Source organism: Oryx dammah, unplaced genomic scaffold, assembly GCF_014754425.2.
Source record: "Oryx dammah isolate SB20612 unplaced genomic scaffold, SCBI_Odam_1.1 HiC_scaffold_25, whole genome shotgun sequence".
NCBI classification, from domain to species: Eukaryota; Metazoa; Chordata; class Mammalia; order Artiodactyla; family Bovidae; genus Oryx; species Oryx dammah.
In genome coordinates this window covers 101,089,367-101,111,275 of record NW_024070209.1, presented here as the reverse complement: position 1 = coordinate 101,111,275, position 21,909 = coordinate 101,089,367, and the positions used below count along the sequence as shown (strand labels likewise).

Here is a 21,909-nt window from a genome sequence, read left to right as displayed (position 1 = left end):
CCACTGCTGACCCGGATCTCCTCAGGAGACACCCAAACACAGTTGTGGCTCAGTCTCTGTGGGGTCTCTGGGTCCTCGTGGGCACAAGGTTTGTTTGGGCCCTCTGAGTGTCTCTGGCGGGGATGGGGTTTGATTCTAAATGCGATTTTGCTCCTCCTACTGTCTTGCTGGGGCTTCTCCTTGGCCCTTAGACATGGGGTATTTCCTCAAACTCGCTCCAGCGCCACGCAGCTGCCGCTCCAGCACATATACCCCCAAATCATATGCACTCAGTTTTGTACTTGATGTGATATATGCAGTGGGTATCCTGTGACTGAATTTCTCCCCCTCACCCTTACATTTCTGAGATAGCTATAGCGATGGTCCACTCTTTTGGGTGGAGGTTAGTATTCTGTTTTAGGAACATGCCAGAGTCTGTCCATTCCATTCTGATGCACACACACAGGAGCCTTCCCAGGCAAGACTCAGACCTGTGTCACGCAGGGACACAGGACTGGAAGGCCCTCCAGGATGCCTAGCCATGGGTGCTTCTGGTTTGAGGCTATGACAGGGCTCCAAACAAGAGCATGGTCAGCTGCCCCCTATCCCAGCAACGGAGTGCAAGGACACCCTGCCAGGTGGGGCCTCGTTGGAGTCCTGCCCTTGGCCTGCACCCAAATCCCCTTATCCCACCAGTAACCCCCTGAGCACAGGAGCCAGCCTGTGTGGGTTCCATTCTTTGCAACGGAGATGCCTCAACTAGAAAACCCCTTACCTGGCAGTCTACCCTCAGGTAGTTACGGGGTCCAGAGACAAGCCCATCCTGCAGTCCTAGCGTCGTCATTAACTCCTCGGCACGGCCTTAGAGCTAACACGAGGGGATGGTTGATGACTGCACCTCTTTGGGGCAGGACAGACCCCCGATAGATCCTGGCAGAAGGAAGATGTCCGCGATCTCACAGGAAGGTGAGGGTTACAGTTTTGCTCTATGTATGTGTATATGTGACACGACACCTACGTGACAGGTTTTGGGGTCAGGGGGAAAGAGGGAAGAAATGGATAACAACAGCGGATACTGGTCATGTATTTGGGCCAGCACTGTACTTCTGTGACCCGCATGATAGCCCTATGATATAGGTGCTAGGTTTTGTTATCGTTTGGTTTGGTTTGATTTTCGCCCTGTGGTGCAGCTGGTGGGATCTTAGTTCCCCAACCAGGGGTTGAACCCACAGCCTCGGCAGAGAAAGCCCAAAGTTCTAGCCCCTAGACCACCAGGTGCTGTTTTTCACATCCCCATTTCACAGATAAGGATACTGAGGCAGAGAGGGATTAAGTAACTTCCCCAAATTCATCCAGGTAGTAGAGGACAGCTTCAAACCCACGTGGTGGGACTTGAGAGCCCCTCAGTGCCATCCCTCTGCCTCTGGAAACATGCCCCTCCCTGCCTCCTGCCCTCCACTCAAGGAAGGAAACGTGGACCCTGGGTCAGCCATGAAATGTACAGACGCATGGGTGGGCCAGTGGGTGGGGAAGAGGGCCATTGGCAGGGGCAAAAAGTAAAAGAGTGGGGATTTTGCATATCCTTTTTAATAAAATTATTTATTTGGCTGAGCCAGGTCTTAGTTGTGGCATTCGGGATCTTTGTTGAAGCATGTGGGATCTAGTTCCCTGACTAGCGATTGAACCCTGGTCCTGCTGCATTGGGAGCTCAGAGTCTTAACCACTGGACTGCCAGGGAAGCCCCATGTGGCTCCTGTGATCTTTCAAATCATCTTTTCACCTTAAATCACCCAGTTGACTTTTGATGCCGTGTCCAAGCTCTCCGACCAAGATACTTGTGGTGCCTCAGTGTTCTCAGCTGTAAAATGGTTCTATTCCCAGAGTCCACTTCTCAGCTTCATCTCAGGGGTCCTTGATAGAAGGTATATCCAGCCTCAGCCTCAGCACAGGACTTAGCACGGTCTTAACAAATGCTGGGCAGACTGCGTGGGGGCAAGGGCGCTGTTTATGAAAAGGTGCTGGACATGCATGTCGGAAACTATTAACAGTTAGTAGCTTTGGATGGAAGATTGTGGGTGATTTTAATTTAAAAATTATTATCTAGCATTTCTGTTTTTTCTAACTTCCCTGAAGTTGTGATTTGTGTTTTATAAGAAAACAAAAACAAGTCAAGCTTCTTCCTGGGTTTTTACCCTTTGCTCATCTGGCCTGAGATGTGCAGGGGTCCCTTAGGGACTGGGGAGACTGGCCTAGCTGGAGGTGCTGTCCTGGGGCAGGGGTGCGGGCGTGGGGGGAGCCCCCTCTCAGCCCTGCCTGCCCAGGCCTGCGGAGAGATGCCCACAGCCGCTCCCCAGGCGCCCATAAATGCCTCATAACTAAAAGTGCCGACGCAGCAGGCCTGCTTATTTAGAGGGGGCACGTGGGGGCAGCAGGCAAGGCATTTTCTCTGACAGCAAGGCCGTTTGGATGACACCTGGCTCCCCAGGGCGCCTCACTCTGTCCTGGAGCCGCTGCAGGAGCAGAGGAGGGGGTTGGGCCTGAGCTGCAGGCCCTGCGGGGTGGACGCCCCGCACCCCCCTCCCCGCCCTGGGCTTCACACTCTCGCCATCTTGAATCACTTCCTGCTCCTGCTTCTTAGCAAGTGTGACTTCAGGCAAGTTATCTCCCAAATCAGAGCCTCCACTTCCGTATCTGTTAACTGGGTAGACCAGTCCTTCCACCTAGAACATTCTCTACCAATTTGCAATGCCCGGAGGTACTTTTGGTTGTCGCCACTTGGGAGGGAAAGCGACTGTCACCTGGAGACTGGAGGCCAAGGATGCCGTTAAACATCCTACCTGCACAGCACAGCTGCGCCCACCCGAGCCGGCAGTGCCACCATGTCGGTGGCACTGAGGCTGAGAGTCCTGTCCTAGGGTGAAGTTCGTGACGGTGAAGCCTGAGGACGCACGGCTGGGCCCGCAGACAGTGGCTGTCACCATTCACGTTGTGAAAGCAGAGCCTTCTCCTCTCAACCGCTCAGAACCAGATGTCCACACATGAGGTCCAGGACCAGGAAGCACCACTGAAGAGGTGGGGCTATGCCTGGAAGATGTCAGAGTTTTCCAAGTGGCCGCTGGCAACTTTCCCTCCAGCCTCTGGCCGGGGTCAGGGCCTGGGCCGCCTCCTGGGGGACCAGGGCTGCCAGTCTGATTCACGAGTGCCCCAACTCCCTGCCCCTGGCTCGTGTGGACACTGATCCCAGGGGAGCTGCCACAGCGCCCCTGGCCCTGCTGAGAGGGGTCAGGGCAGGCGGAGCTCTGCCCACCTCCCTGACCTCTCAGGACCCTTCCTGGGAACACAGCCAGGGTGACACCAAGGGGCATGTGTGTGTGTGTGTGTGTACATAGGAGCTGCTGATGCCCAGCCCCGAGTCCGTCTATGGGAACCACCCCTGCAATGCTGCAATGCCTGATACAACTTACAGCTGCCCAAGTTCTGTACTGGGGGGCCCCCAAATCCAGCATGAAGCCCATGACGTGAGCCTGCCCCTTGCTTCAGGATGGGGTCTCTGCTCAGAGCCTCGGTGGGTGCCCTCAGGTATACCTCACTGGGCCTCCCCGCCCCCATCCGATTCGTCTCATTCATCTTCCAAACAGCACCCGCTCCATGAATCCACACTCCGAACCCGTGTCCCAGGCTCTGCTTCTGTCAAGGGACCCAAGATTCTGTGTGTGTATTTAGAGGTGAGTGATTGTGGCTCCTGTGTTAGCATCACGAGGAGGAGAAGGAGAAGCCACTGCTTACAAATTGCAGCCATCAGCTGGTGTTTACCTAGAGGTGGATTTGCTCAGCCTGATCCCCCTTCTCCTTCGTCCCCCCCAAGCCCCCACCCCCACCCCCTGCTCATCTGAAGGTGGAGGCAGGTCCTGTCCTGGAAAGAGGGTCTTGAGACAGTGAGGCCCTGAACTCCTGGGCCTAAAGCCGCTGTGACCTATTGTCTTCCTCATGGGCAGTGTTATGACATGGGGGCCGTGGCTGGGAGCGTTTTAGTGTCTCTGCCTCAGTGGACTTGGGGACCCAGATGCTGAGTGGGAAAGGGCAATAACTTAAGAACCGGTAAATTGTGACAAAAAACCGCTTGTGACAAAAAACCCGAAGACCAGTGTTTTTGATCACATCAAAGTTTATTTTTTCTCACACATTTAAGTGAAGAGGCAAGCAACCAGGACTGGGGTCACCCAGCTCTGCTAGGTCCTCAGAAAACCAATCTCCACCTTCTGGGCTCCACCATCCTGAGGGGGTGGCTCCCCAAACCATGCTGACTGAGCATCAGGGTGAGGGAGCCGAGAGACAAGCAGGGGCCCCAAACTCGCCAGCTGAGGCTTGGTGCCGAGTGAAGGCAAACAAAGGCTTTGAAGACTCTTTCCGGAGGCCACGCCCATTACCCTTGCTTGTAGCCCATTGGCCAGAGCTGGGTCACGTGAGCACACTAGGCAACAAGGTGCCCCAGGGATGTTTGCTTTTAGCCGCGAGCTAGCGAGCTTGTCACTAAGAAGGTGAGGATGGTAAGGGAGAGGGGGGATGGGGACCTAACAGAAGGCACTTTGGGGTTGGGAGCTGAGACAGATCGGGAGGCCAGAAGGGCCTGGTGTTTGGCCCTGAGAGGCCCTAGACACATTGTATATCACTTGTGGCCGTGTTGTAATCTCTTGTCATCTGCAAGGCCAAGTTTCATTAGACGCTGTCTGAGCCTTACTCTGGGGACTTGCAGGACGAATGAACAGTTTTATGGTAAACGTCCCAGCCTGGAAAGATCGGCTGCATTCAGAGGGTAGCTGCAGGTGCTGGGGGGTGGGGTGGGGAGGCTGTAGGAACAGCAAGGAACCAGAACCTGAGCCATGTGCTGGGAATCTTCCGAGGCAGCTGGGAAGTAAGCAGGTGGCCAGGTAAAGCCAGACCTTCTTGAGAGACAGCAGGGAAGTCCAGCTCCCAAGGACCAGAAAGAGACCCACGGGCACCTCAGAAGCACAGGGCTAAGCTAATGGACCCCTTTCTTCCGAGCTTCCTTTCACAATTCCCAGGCTGTCCCTGGTCCCCTTACTGATGCTCGGGAGGGAAAGAGGAAGATGAAAGGGGAGGATGGGGGGTTGTGGGTCTTTGCCACCAGGGGGCGCCGGAAGGCCGCGGCCCCAGCTTGAGACACAGCCTGAGGCTGAGGGTCCAGCGGGCCTGATAGAAATACCCCTCCGATACCGGATTATAAATAGAATCATCGGAGTCCAGCCCTGTTCCGCGCTCTGCCAGTCCCTTTCCTGGGACTTCTCAACAAATCCTTGTCTACCATGTGCTTTTAAATTTGAGGACAGCTAAGGAAAAGTGCCAATACACTTTGGATTTTTTTTTTTTTTTTTTTTTTAGGGAAAGGAGGGAGACAACCTCCCAAGTCTGGGGAACATCGGAGGTCACTGCAGGGCCAGGCCTGGCCACGTAGTGAGACAGCTCTGCTGGCCACACCTGCCCGTTATTCACAGAGGGGCCTGGGGAAGAGATGGGCCTTAAGAGTGAAATCGTTTCTTTAAGGCTTTTCTGTGAGTTCCCATTTCACCTCCACACTTGCTGGGTAAAAAAAGAGCAGAAAGAACACAGGCCCTGGAGGCAGCAGTGAGCAGATTCTTTACTGTCAGATTACACACCATCAACCACCCACCACGGTGACCAACGTCCCCACCCGGGGCCCTCCTTCATAGGGGCAGTTGATACAAACAAAAATAGTTCTCTACAAAAGAAGTGTCCGGCCCTCCCAACCCTCCTTCCCACCCCCCTGCGCCCAGACACTGAGCTCCTTGGTCACCAGACCTCTGGAAAGGCCTGGGGTCTGGTGGGTTGCAAAGGAAAACCAAGAATAGAAAAGAGAATTGTCAGCGACTAGAGTTGTAGGCAACTGGACTTTGGGTCCGCTGGCTGGTGGTGAGCCAGCGACAGGCGTTGGGGGTGTCTGCAACAGTCGTGTGTGTGTGTGGCAGGAGGCAGAATCTGAGGGTGTGGGGTGAGCAGCGTTTCTCCCCACCCTCGGTCTCACTGCCGGCAAAAAAAAAAAAAAAGGAAAGGGGCGGTGGGTAATAGAAAAACTAAGACCAAAATCGCAGGTCGCTGGGGCCAGGACCCCACAGCATCCCCCGCTGCCGTGCAGGGGCGGGGGCAGGTGCCACCGGGGAAGGGGGGATGGGGCGGGAGGGCTCTGCTGAGTAGCACCTGGGAGCAGCTAAGGCCGCACCCTTCTCACCGCCAGGCCGCGGACGCCGGCCCCCGGGGGCCCCCGGCTCTCTGGGCGAGGGGCGCAGGGCGCCACAGGGCGCGCGGACTGGCCCCCACCCTGCCCGGGGTGCCCTCCGCGGGGCTCAGCAGTCCAGGCGGGCAGCCAGCCCCAGCAGCAGCAGGCAGCAGAGCAGGGTGGCGGGGCGCGGGGCAGCCCCCGGTGCGCGGTCGCAGTCCAGGCCGCCCTCGTCGTCTGCGGGGTCGCAGCGGGGCTGCTCGCAGCGCGCGCCGGTGTAGCCACGTGGGCAGGCGCAGCGCTGGTTCTGCACGCAGGTGCCCCCGTTCTGGCACAGCAGCTGGTCGTCGTCGCACACGTTGGCTGCGGGGCGGAGGGGCGGTTAAGGCGGGCGGTGGTCTGATCCACCCAGAACCCACCACCACCCCCGCCCGCGCTGGAGCTTCTGCGACTGGGATGTGCCGGTCCAAGCTTTCGGTGGCTAACATCGGGTCTCCGCCAGCCTCCCTTCCTCCCCGAAAGCCCTCTCGCCTCCTGCCATCTCCAACCAACTCCCAGCTCCTCTTGCTTCCAGCTCCCTTCCCGGTACCTACTCCACAGTCGCATCAGGCCCCGCCCACCACCCAGACCCCGCCTTTGACATCAGGCCCCGCCCACCTACTCATCCCGCTCTGCAGCATCAGCCCCACCCACCTACAGGCCCCGGCAGCATCAGGCCCCACCCCGGGCCCCGCAGCCCTGGGTCCTCCCGGTGCGCACTCACGGTAGCAGCCCTGGCGCCAGTAGTGCGTGGGGAGGCAGTCGTCGCACTTGGGCCCCGCCGCGCCCTCGCGGCACTCGCAGAAGCCGGTCTCGTTGCACCGGTCGTGCACGGAGCCGATCTGGTTGCAGTTACACTCTGGACCGACAGTCGCACGGCGAGTGATCAGGGTGACTTGTGGGCGCTGTCCGCACGGACCCACCCCGCCAGTCCCCGCCACCCTCCCGGCCGGATCTCCGCATCCGCGGCTGGACGGTGGGGTGAGGGCTGCGTGGGGTGTCCAGATCGCGAGGGAAGACGGCATTTCCTCCCATCCAGGCAGCCCCTTCCCCTCTTTCTGGCCCTGGCGCTATGTGGCCTGGGCCAGCCCTTTCAGCTCTCTGGGCCGGTCTTCCCGCTTCTGTAACTGGGGCGGGCGCTGATCCACCCCAGTTTCCAAGAGCGGTGACTGACAGGTGGGCGGGGCCTCATCGAAGCCACCTGACATCTGACCTGCGGGCTGTGCTGTGTGTGGGGACGGGAAGGTGTAGCAGGCATCCACAGCTCTCCTCCAGGGCCTCCAGCCTCACCCTGCCCCTTCCCAGTCGGTTTCCTGGGGCCTCTGCCCCCTGGGGGAGGCAAATGCCTCCACTCTGTGTGTCCTTGTCCCTAGTGCTGGGCCGGGGGTGGAGGCAGCAGGCAAAGAAAAAGGAGGTGCTGGGGGGGGTGGAGGACTGCCTCTAATCGGATCCAGAGGCCCCTCCCTGACCCCGCGGCTGGCCAGTGTGACATGGGCTGCACGGTTCCCTTGGGATCACTTGAGAATTGATGAAATTATCTGAAGGCCGCTGCCATAATTCAGACTGACAACTGCAGCTTTGCACAGCCAGGGCCAGCCTGCTGGGCGGGGCATGGACAGAGGGGTTCCCAAGGGCGCTGGCCATCCCAGGGCTGAGAACTGGCCTCTACAGGGAACCATATTCCAGTCTAGTGGGTGCTGGTTGCAGGCCATGGGGCCCACCTTTGGGGTTGACCTGCCCCTGGCTGGACCCAGGGTCCCTTGTAGATTTATTTCCTTCTTTACCACAAAAGCCAGGCCTGGCGCAAAGGGTAAAAAAAGCAGACCATTTGCTTACTGGAAGGGGATGGTGTGTGGAGGGCTTATAAAGCACAAGAGAAGATTCAATTGAAGAAAAGCATCAGTCCCCCCAGAAGGGTTGGACAACTCTTGACCTGATCCACCTCCCACTTTACAAACAGGGAAACAGGCTCAGAGAGGGGAAGAGAATTGATGAAAGGCACACAGCTTGGCTTGGGAAGATCTCCCGGGAGGAGGAAATGGCACCCCACTCCAGTACTCTTGCCTGGGAAATCCCATGGGCAGGGGAGCCTGGCGGGCTACAGCCCACGGGGTGACACTAGTCGAGCACGACTTGGCGACTAAACCACCACCACACAGCCAGGCAAGCCCTGGACCCTGTCTTTGGCTCGAACGTGTGGTTCTGAAACTCCAATGCCTGCGGGGAGAACCACCTGGGGAGCTTATCAATAGAGCAGATTTTGGAGGCTTCTGTCCTTAGAAACACCCAGCCGGAGTGGGCCCTGGCGTTGGAATTTTTCCAGATCAACCCTGAATATTTATCGGAAGGACTGATGCTGAAGCTGAAGCCGCAATACTTTGGCCACCTGATGCGAAGAACTGATTTGCTGGAAAAGGCGCTGACACTGGGAAAGACTGAGGGCAGGAGGAGAAGGGGGTGACAGAGGATGAGATGGTTGGATGGCATCGCCAACTCAATGGACGTGAGTTTGAGCAAAGCCCAGGGGTTAGTGAAGGACAGAGAAGCCTGGCGTGCTGCAGTCCATGGGGTTGCAAAGCGTCGGACACGACTGAGCGACTGAACGACAATGACCTCCACCAGCCTCCCCGGGGGTTCCAGTGCAGGGGTCTCCAGACTCCACCTAAGGCCTCTCTGGCGCCCTGCGCCCCGTGGTCTCCCCCCACCCCGTGCCGGCGAGGGCTCACCGATGCACACGTTCTCGTCGTCCAGTTCCGCGGAGCCGTTTCGGTAGTAGCCCAGGCGGCAGTGCTGGCAGTGCTGGCCCCGCGTGTTGTGCTTGCAGCTGACGCAGGTCACCACGTTCAGGAAGTCGATGTAGCTGCAGCGGTTGGAGTGGCCATAGCACTCGCAGTCTGGGCCGGCCGAGCATGAGAAACGCCAAGGGTCAGAGAGCAAACGGAGACGCCGCCCTCCTGCGACCCCTCCCCCATGCAGTCAGGGAAACTGAGGCAGGGGCGGGCGGCACCTGGCACAGGAAGGTGCCCCGGGCCTCCAACACTCCTGTGCCATTTGGGGAGGGATGGGCCCCCTAGCTTTGAACCAGAATGAGAACCAGCATGGGCCCGGCCCACAAATTCCCACCTGGCTCCAAGGGCAGGGCACCAGGGAGAGCACCCGCTGAAGCCCTGGCTGGGTACCGGGGTGAAGCACTCCCTGGAGGGATGCTGGGGTGATTAGAAATGATCCATGCAGGAAGGATGGGTCATGCCATCGGGTGGTGAGCTCAGGGAGGGTGGTGCCTGGGTACATGGCGCTCACCACGGTATCCCAGTGATTCAGTGAAGGGCAGACGCATGCATGTATGCCAGAGGTGGGAAGGACCAGGAACTTCCTCCCCGTGCTGCTTTGGAAGACGGTTCAAGGAAACCCCCACCTGCAGGACCCTTTCTTATTAGCCAGGGCTGTTCTGCAGATGTGTTTGGCAGCACAGCGCCTGCTCTTTCACGACCCCGACAGCACGTGCTGCCTTAAGGTTTGTGCCCTGAGATTCTCACCTTGACCTCCAAGGCCAGCCCTGGCCCAGCTTCTGACTCTCACTGGAGGCACCTGGGATTCCCAGAGGTGAGGCCCCCAGGGATTGGAGGTGGCTCCCATGACATCATCAAGGGGGTGGAGTTTGATGAGGAGGGTCACCTTCCCTGCCACAGATAGGGGCCGTCCCTTGGTGTCCCCTCCTAAGGGGTTCAGCATCTCCTTGAACAAGGAAGGATGCCCTTTGTGAGACACCATTTATGTATTCCTAGAGGAGCCACCCTTCCCTTTGTGACGGGAGAAAGGAGGACTGACCAGGTGTCAGGGTCAAGGACATGGGAGACCTTGAAGAAAAGAGCCTCCGAGCTGTGCCCAGGAGGAGCTGGGTGGCATTCTCGCCCCATGGCCTCCTGTCCCCATCACCTTGTCCCTCTAGGGACAGTGAGAAGGTGAGACATCCTCCAGGTGTCCCAAGGACTACTGTCACTGACCCTGTGTCCCCGATCTTGCTTCCACCAAGATGAGCCCCTGGGCCACACCTCCCATGGGAGCCAGGACAGGCTATTTCTGGCAGCTGCTCTGCATGCCCTGTGCCTGCCCACTGTGCTTCTGACTCATGCCGGCCCCCAGGTCCCTCGGGAGGGAGGACCAGAGGGGAGACAGGCTCTGCTTCACCTTGACCCAGCTACTCTGGGAGGGTTTTCTGAGCCGGGTATCACTGGTCCTCATCTGGCACTTTTTTTTGGAGGTACGGGGAGAAATGCTGGAGGAGAGCTGATCCACCCCACGGCCTTCCTCTTACCTTCGAATTCTTCAACAGGCATCACCTGAGGAGATTTGGGCCTGAGCTGGAAAAGTTTGGAGGCCTTGGCGGGGGCAGGGGCAACAGCGGAGGTGCCCACAGCTTGGAGAGATGAGAAACAAGCCCTTTCATCAGCCGTGGTCCAGCTGCCCAGGGCGGGCTGTCTTTGCCCAGATAAAGCCCAGTAGAGGCTCCCAAGGTACCCTGGGCGAGCTCTGGAGCAGCTTTGTCACTGCTCAGATTTGAAATGACACAGCACAGCCAGCAGCGTGCAAAACCCGGTGTGCCCTTGGTCCCCCCTACTTGGAGACCATCTACCGTCAGTTCAGCTGGATTCATCCTCCCACATTATTTTCTGACATCTCTCATGCTATGCTCAAGACTTTGCTGAAGCTGGACGCTTTGTTGAGTGGTTGAAAAACACCACTTTGGACTCCCTGAACTACTGCTCCTCTCCAGACTTCTGTGAGGGTTAAGTCCAGATTGCGAACCTGGCATGGAAGATGTGGGCATCTCCCTTCCTTTCCCAGTGGTTCAGTGGTGAAGAACCTGCCTGCCAATCTAGGAGAAGCAAGAGATGCAGGTTCGATCCCTGGATCGGGAAGATCCCCTGGAGGAGGAAATGGCAACCCACTCCCGTATTTTTGCCTGGAGAATCCCATGGACAGAGGAGCCTGGCGGGCTACAGTCCATGAAGTCGCTCAGACATGACTGAGCGACTCAGCACTTCCTTTCTGAAGCAAGCTCCCTGCTCTACGCAGAATGAGTCCTTTGCCTTCCACTGTCAGGAGCCATCCAGCCAGGAGCACAGACTGCCCAGAACCCCAGCCCTTTATTTGTGGGGGAGCATGCCACGGTCCCCTCGGCTTCTCCCTGAGAGGCCGCGGTGCCCCAGTCGGTCCAGGGCCAGGATGTGATTGCTCCAGCTGGCTCCCCTTCGCCGGGGAGGACGCCCCTGGACTCAGAGGTCTCCGCAGACCCTCCCCAATTGTGATTCTGCCTCCGGAACCACTCACCAGCAGGGGGCGCACAAAGCCCTGCTCACCATTCACAGCCCGTGAGAGGGGAACGGGAGGTGCGGGTGGGGTTGCCGCCCGAGCCTGGCATCAGGTCCTACCGCCAGGGAACGGTGAGCTGGGACCAGGGACAGTGTCCCATCTTGGAGACTCAGGCAGACCTTGTGCGCTTCCTGGGTGTGTCCACTATAAGTGCAGACGAGTCCTCGAGCCCACACGAGTTTCTTCCCAACGCAATGGGAGAATGAGGCTCTGGGCTTAGTCTCAGTGCGACCCCCCCCCCGAGCCCTCCCCACGTCCTGCTTGGTGAAGCCACCGCTCCCCGGCGTCCCACCGCCAAGCTTTTGCCGCAGCTGGTCCTGCCACCCAGAAGGCTACCTTCCCCCTTCCCTTAGAAGCGACTTCATGGACTGTAGCCCCACCAGGCTCCTCTGTCCATGGGGTTCTCCAGGCAAGAATACTGGAGTGGGTTGCCATGCCCTCCTCCAGCGGATCTTCTTGACCCAGGAGCCAAGCCCCTGCAGGAAGCCCTCTCTGGCTCTTGAGCCTCAGAGCATTACTGTTCTCAGGACAGGGTCTCCACTGGGCTTGGGAGCTCTCGGGGGTTAAGGTGAGGGTTAGAGTGCAGGACTGAAAGGGGTCGGGTGTGGTAAGGTCACGCTGGCTAAGTAGGTGGGGTTGGGGGTGCGGAGTAGAGCTCCAAGGCCCCTCCCCTCCACCCTCGGGGGCCCCCTGCCACCCGCGGTTCCCACCACGTGGCCCTGATGCCTCCACTGCAGAGTCTCAGGAGCAACCCCCACCCCATACCTTCTGCACTGGAGGACACCTGGGGCCAGGGGACGCTCGCCCAGAGCGGGGCAGCGGTGGATGGCCTGCTCCACTCTTGGGGGAGAGAAGAGGAAAAACCAAGTCACGCGAGGGGCTGGGGCTGTCCCGGGGGCCTCCTGAGGCATCACCCCCTGCAGGCCCCTTATAGAAGCAGCACTCTAAGAAGCGGCTCTGTCTACACCAGCCAAGTGGAACTGGGTTCAAATCTATAGGAGAGGCAGCATCTATGCTAAGGCAGCCTGTTGAAGGGCGCAGGGATGCCAGATGGAACAGGGACCCCTGCCTGAGAATCTGCATACGTTGCACAGCCCTTTCTTCAGAGGGACTCCTCATTCTTGGAGCTCCCTCCCTGCGTGGCCTCCGTTCTGAATGAAGGCTGGAGTTAGACAGAGTCCTGTATCGGGGCCCAGACCTCTCTGCACTGAGGTCTCTGGCCAATGTCTGTAAAGGGAGTGTGTGTGTTCTGGCCAAGACACCAAACATGCCCAGAGGGTCGTTGAAAGCTTCCAGTCCAACCCCGATCCGGCAACCGGAGCATCCTCCCTGAGACCTAGGTTGGGCCCATCTTCACCAGGGACCCCAATATGAGTCAGCCCCCAAGTGCCACACTGCCCGTTTCCAGGACTAACTGGACCCACAGTAGGTGATGCGGACAGGGCTGGCAAAACAAGAGATGGAAGAATCACCCTGTGCCGAATTTCAAAGGACAAACCCAGAGGGACAAGGGGAGAAATCGGATATTTTCCGCTTCTTAAAGGGATTACACATGATGCCAGTTGGTGGAGAAAGAGAAAGAAAATCTACCAGCTAAAAAGTGCGGGGGATGTTCCAGCTGGGAGCTGGGAGCCTCTGGATGTGAAATTGACATTTATGGGATGTTCAATGAGAAGAGGCCTCGAGACTCAAATTGGCAAGGGCTTAATTAGGGTTGCGGCGATAAACCCGCCCTGAAGGCATGGTGCTTTGCAGTCTTGCTCCTGCCACCCCCCGCAGCCACACTGGGGATAGGGTTAGTGGTCTTGAACAGCCTCTCCTCTGGCAGTCCCCACCCTCAGAACAGCTTGACAGGGGCAGCAGGGAGAGACATGCGGGCCAGTGGTCCACAGGCCCAGTTGGACTTGGGCCAAAGAGCCTGAAGCACCTGTTGGGAGGCACCTGGAGAGAACCAGGACCTTTCTGGTGGCCTGGGGGTGGGAAAGACTGGACTTTCCAGGGATGCGTTCAGGTGTTCCGGAAGAGCCTTCTCAGAGTGACTCATGTTGCTTGCCAAGGCCAGATGGATGCCCGTCTGTTCCTTCAAAACTGGGGAGCCATGCAAACTTGGCGTTAAAGGCAGCACCACCTCACAGCTCCCCAGGGTCTCAGGACTGTGGCTTTGGGCAGCTGAGTGGGCAGGAAGCATCAGAAGTCAGTGAGCCCCAAGGTCAGGACCTGTCTTGTTTCCTTGAACAACTACTCTTTCTTTTTAAAACAGCTTTATTGAGGGATCATTGACATACTGTAAAAACCCAGCTGCTGCTTCCTAAGCCTTAACCTGGGGGGACTAGGAAAACCTCAGTCCCCATTTCTTGGGGCTGTGAACCAGGAATCCACTACAAGCTCCTGGCCTGGGAGGCACCCGGTCGCCACCCCCCACAGTGAATGTCGTCATCAGTGGCGGGGGGTGGGGAGCATCACGGGGACCCAGGCGTGGGCTTCAAGTGCTCAAGAGGATTGGTGACCCCTAAGACGTGGGCCGCTAGGGACTGGGCTCCCAGCCCGGCCCTGGGCTCAAGAGGCAAAGAGGACCCTGACCTTTCTGGATGTCCGATAGTCCAGCCTGGAGGGAGGGGTGCCTCCTTCTTAGCATCAGGGTCCTGGGGACCCTCACGATTCATACCTTCCCTCACCCAGGCTCACCGCCCTGACTCTGACACTCTCCTTAATTCCCAGCTTTGCAGTTGGCACTCCGTGTCCCGCGTCAGAAGCAGCTCCAAAAATGGAGTCCAGGTTCCTCGATGTGTGTGCGTGTGTGTGTGTGTGTGCGCGTGTGTGTGTGTGTCTGTCTGGCCTCCCACCCAGATAGATCACTGCCTGCAGGCAGACAAGGCACCCACCACGACTATTTTTGGTCCAGTCTGCCCATCACAGACTCAACAACAACAAAAAAGCGTGGAATCTCAGGAGGCTGGCCCAACTTACGTCTGGAGCCTGGACTCCCAGTGACCCACGTCCTCCACCCAAAGAGATTACTGGGCCAGGAGGCCAGCCTGAAATCCTCAGCTCTCCCAGCAGGCCCCTTCCCCCGCCCCACCCAGGCAAATGCCTCCCGTGGAGAAGGGAGGGGGACAGAAAGAAAAGACATGTGGCGTGTCAGCCTCCGGCCCCATGGAGGAGCCGGGCGCGGGCACTTTCCTGCAGCTGGGAGAGGGCTGAGCCCCATCCCCCACAACAAGCTGAGGCCAGAGAGTCGGGGACCTCTCCTCGCTGACAGGGGTTTCTAGGGTCCGTGAGCATGAGAGAGAGGAAGGGTCATGGCACTGCCCCAGGAGTAAGGGGACCCCCACCTTGCCAGCTTCTCACTGCAGAGGGGGTGGGACAGGGTGGGAGCACGCAGTCAGGGCACCCTGCCCCGGACAGTGGAACCAGGGACCTTGGCCACATCTTCCTGTCACCCTTGGGGGAGGACGAGTCCTTTCAAGTCCTGGCACTCCCGGAAGGCAGGATCTGGCGGGACTCCCCTGAGGAGACCAGAGGGCCACCCCAGAAGCCCAAGCCTCCCACACGCCCCTGGCTTGGCCCTCCCCTCCCACTCTGAGCCCCCAAAGGCCCAGCAGTTCACAGTCTAAAAGCCCAGCTCAGGGGTTACGCAGCTCAAGGCTGCAATCCCCTCTGCCCTGCTGATCTTAGGAGTGTTTGCTCAGCTAACCCTGTTTGCTCAGCTAACCCTGCCCTGTCCATCTCCTAGGGGTCAGCCGCCGGGGGGCAGGGGCAGGGCTGGAGGGCTGGCATGGCTGTGGGGGCAGGGCCTAGGCTGGCTCCCTGGGCTCTCTGGGCGACGCTGAGCAGTGCCTAGGGAGGGGGGTCCAGGGGCTTGCTGCGAGCCCTGGGCACCCTGGCTAGACCCCAGCAACAGGAGGTCCGGACTGCCTGGAGGCCTCTAGGCGCTGTGCTCCCGCAACTCTGGATCTGGCATCCTCTGCTCTAAAAGCCAAGCCCCTGCCCTCCCCAGAGCTGATACCCCCACATCGCAGAGAGGGGCAGGGATTTGGGGCAAAGGGTGGGGAAGGGCAGGGCAGCTGGGCACCCACCTGTGGGCTGTAGGGTGCTGGGGGCCCCTGGGGCCCAGGCAGTGGATGTTGGGGGGGTAGGAGAGGTGGGGTCCCCCCTAGTGGCTGCAGTGGCCACAGGGGCTTTGGGGATGGGCTCTTTCCGGGACCTGCTGATGCCTGGTGAGAGATGAGAAAAGTGAGAGAGGGTGCAGGTGCGGGTCAGTGGCGGGGGGCCAGTGCAGACGAACAGCTTACTATCCCACTGGGGGGCCCAGCATCCCCTCCGAACCCAGCTTCCTCTGGTCACTCTCTGCCCATTGGCATCCCACAGGGGTTGCATTTGGCCCCAAAGAGCCATGGCAGGGGGTAGGGTGGCACCCCTGGAAGCCTGAGACTTGGGGGTCTGCCGCTGGCTGGTTGTTTGACTCTGGCAAGTTCTCTCCTGCTGAATCTGAGAGCAGATGGCAATACCCACCTGGGGGTGCTGGCTGCAAGGACAGAATGAGATAGTACAAGGATCCTGCTTAGCTGATGCCCGGCACTGTGCATGTTTGATGATGACTTAACGATAGTCGGTCGGTCACCCCCTCCCACCCTCCCTCACCTTCCCTGTTGAATTCCTAGGACGCCCAGACCTTCCTTCAGACAGTCTGGTTGCTCTGGGGCCTGAGCTGAGCTGGACACATGGGGGTCTGGGTCACCTCCCCTAGCATCCCTGCAGCCGGGATCCTGGTTCATCTCACCCAGACTCCCCACGGGCGAGCAGCTGCCATGGTGATAGCTGTGGGCTGTGCAGAGGGAGGCCAAACCCTGTGATCAGACTGGGGTGGCTTCTGCCACCAGTCATGGAAGGTGACCCCCATTCTTGGCTGGCAGGAGTGGGAGAAGTGGGGGGTTCCTGGCGGGGGTGGGACAAAGGGATCTTTCCAAAGCAGCACCAGTCAAGAAGCTGGAGGGAAGGGCTTGAGAGACAGGAAGGAGGGAAGGAGGGGAAGAAGCAAATGGATCGGAGGAGGGGGTGGACCTGCGGAGGGGAGGACAGGAAAGTCCCATCTTTCCCCTCCTGTTCTTTCCAGGACGTGCAGAGAGGCTCGTGCACTGAGGGCCCCAGGCACCTTCCCCAGACGGGTGGCCCCGGCGAGTACTTACTGCCAACGGCGGAGCCTGCAGCGGCACCTGCGGAAAGAGGGGGGTCACAGCAGAGTAAGGAGGAGGTGGCAGGGCTGGGGACAGGACATCAGGGGGGCCGGGGCACCTCACCATGCAGGGACTGGGTCAGATTCTCCACTTACACCCTCACTGGTGCCTGAGAGGGAAGGGCTGCTCTGAGCCCATTGGGCAGATGGGGAAACTGAGTCTTGGAGCTGTGACTTACCCCATCAGGTGACCTGCTGATAAGCCTCTGCTGGGGGCCTCACATGCACCCTTCTCATTTGACTTTAGACTTTCAGGTCCTCCAGTGCAAGGCAAGGAGGTGGGAGGTCATCCTCTGGGGGGCAGTGGGGTGTCGGAGAACATGAGGGTCCCAGGCACAGGGACAGACTGGTTTACTGGAAGCTCTGATGGAAGCTGCCACAGGGGGAAGCCGCTGTGCCTGCGCCCATCTGGGAAACGCAGGGATGTCTGTGGGGTTGACGGGAAGGTGATCACAGCAGCTGTCACGTGCTGAGGGCTTTCTGCACATGGGCCCATGCTGAGGACCGCCCCCACCCCAGCCATTCAGTGCTCAGGGCTTCCTGGTGGCTCAGATGGTGAAGAATCTGCCTGCAATCCAGGAGATTCGATCCCTGGAAGATTCCCTGGAGAAGGGACTGGCAACCCACCCCAGGATTCTTGCCTGCGGAAATCCCATGGACAGAGGAGCCTAGTGGGGTAGCAAAAAGTCGGACACAACTGAGCGACTAATACTTTCACTTTATAATTTGGGTTTCTCTGTAAAGAATCCATCTTGCAATGGAGGAGACCTAAGTTCGATCCCTGGGCCGGGAAGATCCCCTGGAGAAGGAAATGGCTACCCCCTCCAGGATTCATTTGCCTGCAGAATTCCATGGACAGAGGAGCCTGGTGGGCTGCAGTTCACAACAGCCCTAGAGCAGGCTTTCAGGGTCCTGGTTCTACAAATGAGCAAAGGCTCAGCAGGAGAGACGGCTTGTCCGAGGTCCACAGTTCTGAGCGGCAGAGGCCTGACTCTGACTCTGAGCTGGCCGTTTCTGTCTGTGTGTGTCTGTGCTCTGGGGCTGCGGGCACCCAAGGCCACGGTCTGACCTGGGTGGGAGTCATCAGTCTCAGGAGGAAGGAGCCGGGGCCACAGCGTCCCCTCCAGGCAGTCCTGACAAAGGATGGGGCATGAGGAGCCCCAGGGTGGTTGCTGGGGTGTGGGCCTCTCCTGGTGACTCTGGGGGCGGGACAGTGAGGGGTGCCTGGGGGGATGGGCCTGGGGGCCCCACAGGATGACCTGCAGGTAATGGTATCGGTCTGTGGGTGCCGGGGGATCTCATGGATCCTTCTAGGAGGAGAACGGGGCCCAGAGAGGGGTTTCGGGGGGGTGGGGGGACAGCAGAACAGTTGAAGGGAGGTGAGCCTGTGAGTCAGAGGGAGGTGACAGCAACTCAAGAACTGGTTCTGGCAACAGAGATGGGTTGACGTCCTCCGGGTGGGGCAGGGCTGTCACCCAGAGCGCTGTCTGTGCCTTTGAAGGCCCGCGGAGGGCTGTGACTCTGGTAAATCACCCTTCAAAGGCCTCGAGAGTGTCCCTGGCACACACACGACATGCTGTCACGGCCTCATCGCGAGGCTTCCAGCTTTGATCAGCCTCAAGTTACATAAAGCTTTCACCACTCGGTTGCAGGGCACCGATGGATGGGCTCCAGAGAGTGTGCCCAGGAGGGGCGGGCTGAGTGGTCCTGGTAGCCCAGTCTGGCTTGGGAACTGGCTTCAGTGATGGCGCTTAACTTGCTGCCAAACTAGGAGGGCCCTGAGGGTTGCTGGGCCTCAGTTTGCTCATCTGGAAAGTAGGACCATAATGAAAACACCATCTGAGGGGCTATCAGAAGGCGGGGAAGCTGTATATAAAGTGCTTGGTGCAGCCTCCTCGACAAAGCACTGGCCGAGTGTCAGCAAGTCACTTGGCGGGGGGTGGGGGGCTGGCTGGGGAAAGCCCACCCTGGACAAGCTTGGGCCCTTATCCACAGCAGCTGGGGGCTCTCTGGGACTCAACTTCAAGGAGACACCCAGGGACTGTGCTGGGGAATGATGACGGGGACCCCCGAAGTGTGTTCACGGTGCAGGTGTGTGAGGGCACACCCTGAGGATGGACTCTGGCACTGGAAGACTGAGCCGAGAGAGCAGGGGCTGGGTAGAGGGCATGGCCAGGGCCTCGGAGCACCCCTCTGCAAAATGGGGCCAGGAGACCCACTTCCAGGGGCCACCCGGAGGGTCAAGGGGGGACCCCGTAGCATTTGGTGCCATGCAGTGCCTGTAAATGTCCTGTAAACACTGAGACATTTACGAGGGATGGTGCTGCTCCTCACGGTCAGCCTGGAGGGAGGGGTCCCCAGGGGTCCCCACCCACTCCTCCCTGACACCCTGTGGGCCTTCTCTCCTGCCTGGGGGTCATGAAGGGGAAGGTCAGTGAGAAGGATGCTGAGTCAGCTCATCTTAGGTTCCCAGCAGGATGCAGGCATGCTAGAGGGTCTTGATGACAAGGCCTGGCACTTGGGAGTTTGGTTAAAAAGAGTGTGCCCATGTGTGCACATGTGTGTGCATGTGTGTCAGTGCATGTGTGCATGTTTCTGTGCACACCTTTTTGCAAGTGTGTGTGCATGTGTTCACAAATGCGTCAGTGCGTGCATGTTCGTGTGCACACCTTTGTGCATCTGTGCACGAGCTCACAAATGTATCTGTGCATGCACGTGGCATGTTTGTGTGTGTGTTCCTATGTGCACATGCATGTGTGCATGTTTGTGTGTGCACACTCATGTGTGCATGCTTGCATGTTTGTGTGCACGCCTTTGTGTGTGTGCACATACCTGTGTGAGTGTGGGCATGTGTTCACACGTGTCAGCGTGTGCACATGTGCGTGTTTGTGTGTGCATATCTTTGGGAGTGTGTGCGTGTGTTCACATGCATCTGTGCATGCATGCGTGCATGTTTGTGCAGATCTATGTGTGGATGTGTGCGTGTGTTCACACACGTGTGTCCGTGCATGCATGTTTGTGTGCACACCTTTGTGCAAGTGTGTGTGCATGCATGTTCATGACAAGATCCGCAGCTCCTGAGGCTGAAGGTTGGGGGAGCCCATGGCCTTGCTGGTCTGAGGTGGGGAGGGGTGGGGGGTGCCCGAGTGCAACGGCCAGTCTGTGTACGCACACGCGTTGGGAGAGCCATGGGGCAGCGGCAGGTAGGATCCGGCGCGCCAGGACCGCGTGCGGAAGCTCCTCTTGCACTTGCCGCAGTCGGGGCCCGTGGTGTTGTGCTCACACTCGCACTGCAGGCTGCCCTCGCGCACGGAGCACAGGTTGGCGTGCAGGTTGCACTTGCACCTGGGGGGACATGGAGGGGCAAGACATCAGTGAGCGTGCAGGCGGGCTGTTCCGGCTGGGAGAGTGTCCGGGGTGGCCGGGAAGGGACCCTGAGGCCACCTGTCCAACCTGCCAAGACTCTCCTTTGGGGCAAGTGGCCCCGATGCGCCATTCTGAGTCCTTCCAGAAAGAGGTGCCCGGCTCCTGCCTCTCACCGGGTGTCCCAGATGCTGTATTTTTAGTAACACAGCTTTCGACTGCCGTGGCTCTCAACCATCGTGGTTGACAGGTAGCAAGAGTTACCTGCCCCTGGTTGCATGGACCTGGCCTTGGCCTCAGGTGGCATCCCCACTCTTGGCTGTGGCCCACACCCGTGCCCTTGAGGGAAGAAAGAAGCCCTGATTCCCAAAACCCTGTCAATTCATCCACACATGTATTATTCATTCATTCATTCAAATATTTATAGGCAACTCATCATTCTGAAATCAGTAAATAAAGGGAAAGAATCAAACATTTTTCTTGCATGGCCTTATAAAGTGTACCTCCAGGTAACCAACAGTTGATGAGGGGATGTTTCTTTTTATAGAAGCAGTCCAGCTGCTAATTGAAGAAGGAAAGATAGAATTAGAAAGTCATCATACAGCATCCCCTACTGAATGGATGGCTGTGAGCACAGAGCAGCAACAGAGACGTCCAGAGAAAAACTTCCCAGTGGGAGGGTACAGCCCACCCTGGAGCGGCCTTGTCAAGACAAATCGAACTTGAATCTGATCAATGCTCTGGAGCAGATTCTGGATCAGCTATGAACTCATCAGGGAATACAGAGGACAGAGAAACATACTAAACAACACCAGGGGGGAATGCAGCCAGCAAAATCCAGAAGTGATGACATAGCTTGTAGGACCGATGAATTGCAAGGGGGAGCCAAAACTTGATACAGAGGAAGGAGGAACCCAGATCAAGACAAACCTCAAGGGCAAAGCAACCAAGGGCAGGACTGGACCTCATCTGGGCCTTGGTTCAAACAACCCCTAAACTCAGATAAACAAAGCGTATTTGTGAGACAGTTTGAACACTAACTACATTTGGTGATATTAAATTGTGTGTGTGTTAGTTGCTCAGTCGTGTCCAACTCTGTGACCCCATGGACTGTAGCCCACCAGGTTCCTCTGTCCATGAAATTCTCCAGGCAAGAATACCGGAGTGGGTAGCCATTCCCCTCTCCAGGAGATCTTCTTGACCCAGGGATCAAACCTGGGTCTCCTGCATTGCAGGTGGGTTCTTTACCATCTGAGCCACCAGGGAAGCCCAATGTTAAATTAATGTTTATTAACTGCAGTGATGGTATTGTGATTATGTTTTTAAAAGTCCTTATCTCTAGAGACACACAAATATTTACAGATGAAATGATCTGATGGCTGGGATCTGCTTCAGAATAACACAGAAAGGGAGAACATGGGGAGAGACGCAGACAAAACGAGAAAGGCTATGAGTTAATTGCTGAAGTTGGGTGACAGGTATGTGGCAGTTCATTACAGTAGATTCTATTTTTGTATGCATGTTGGAAAACCTCTGTAATAAAAGAGAGAGACAGAGTGCTCTACATTCTGATATGGGAAGATTTCCAAGATATATTGTCAATATTTGTAAAAAGCAGAATAACATGTTTGGTAGAATTTTCTTTTTATTAAAATAAGCAAAGAAAAAT

At 57.8% G+C, this 21,909-nt stretch overlaps 1 protein-coding gene across 1 annotated transcript in view; it reads right to left on the bottom strand.

Annotated features, from left to right (window-relative positions):
- Positions 1-2,179: 2,179 nt before the first annotated feature.
- The window catches only part of NTNG2 (netrin G2), a 75,355-nt gene continuing 55,625 nt past the window's right edge, over positions 2,180-21,909 (bottom strand). The window contains exons 5-10 of the mRNA XM_040225448.1: positions 20,050-20,222; positions 16,831-16,857; positions 10,587-10,688; positions 8,998-9,165; positions 6,996-7,130; positions 2,180-6,595 (exon numbers count right to left, since the gene is read on the bottom strand). Coding sequence (XP_040081382.1) covers positions 6,360-6,595; positions 6,996-7,130; positions 8,998-9,165; positions 10,587-10,688; positions 16,831-16,857; positions 20,050-20,222 — 841 coding nt within the window. The 3' untranslated portion in view covers positions 2,180-6,359. The remainder of the gene's footprint in view (positions 6,596-6,995; positions 7,131-8,997; positions 9,166-10,586; positions 10,689-16,830; positions 16,858-20,049; positions 20,223-21,909) is intronic.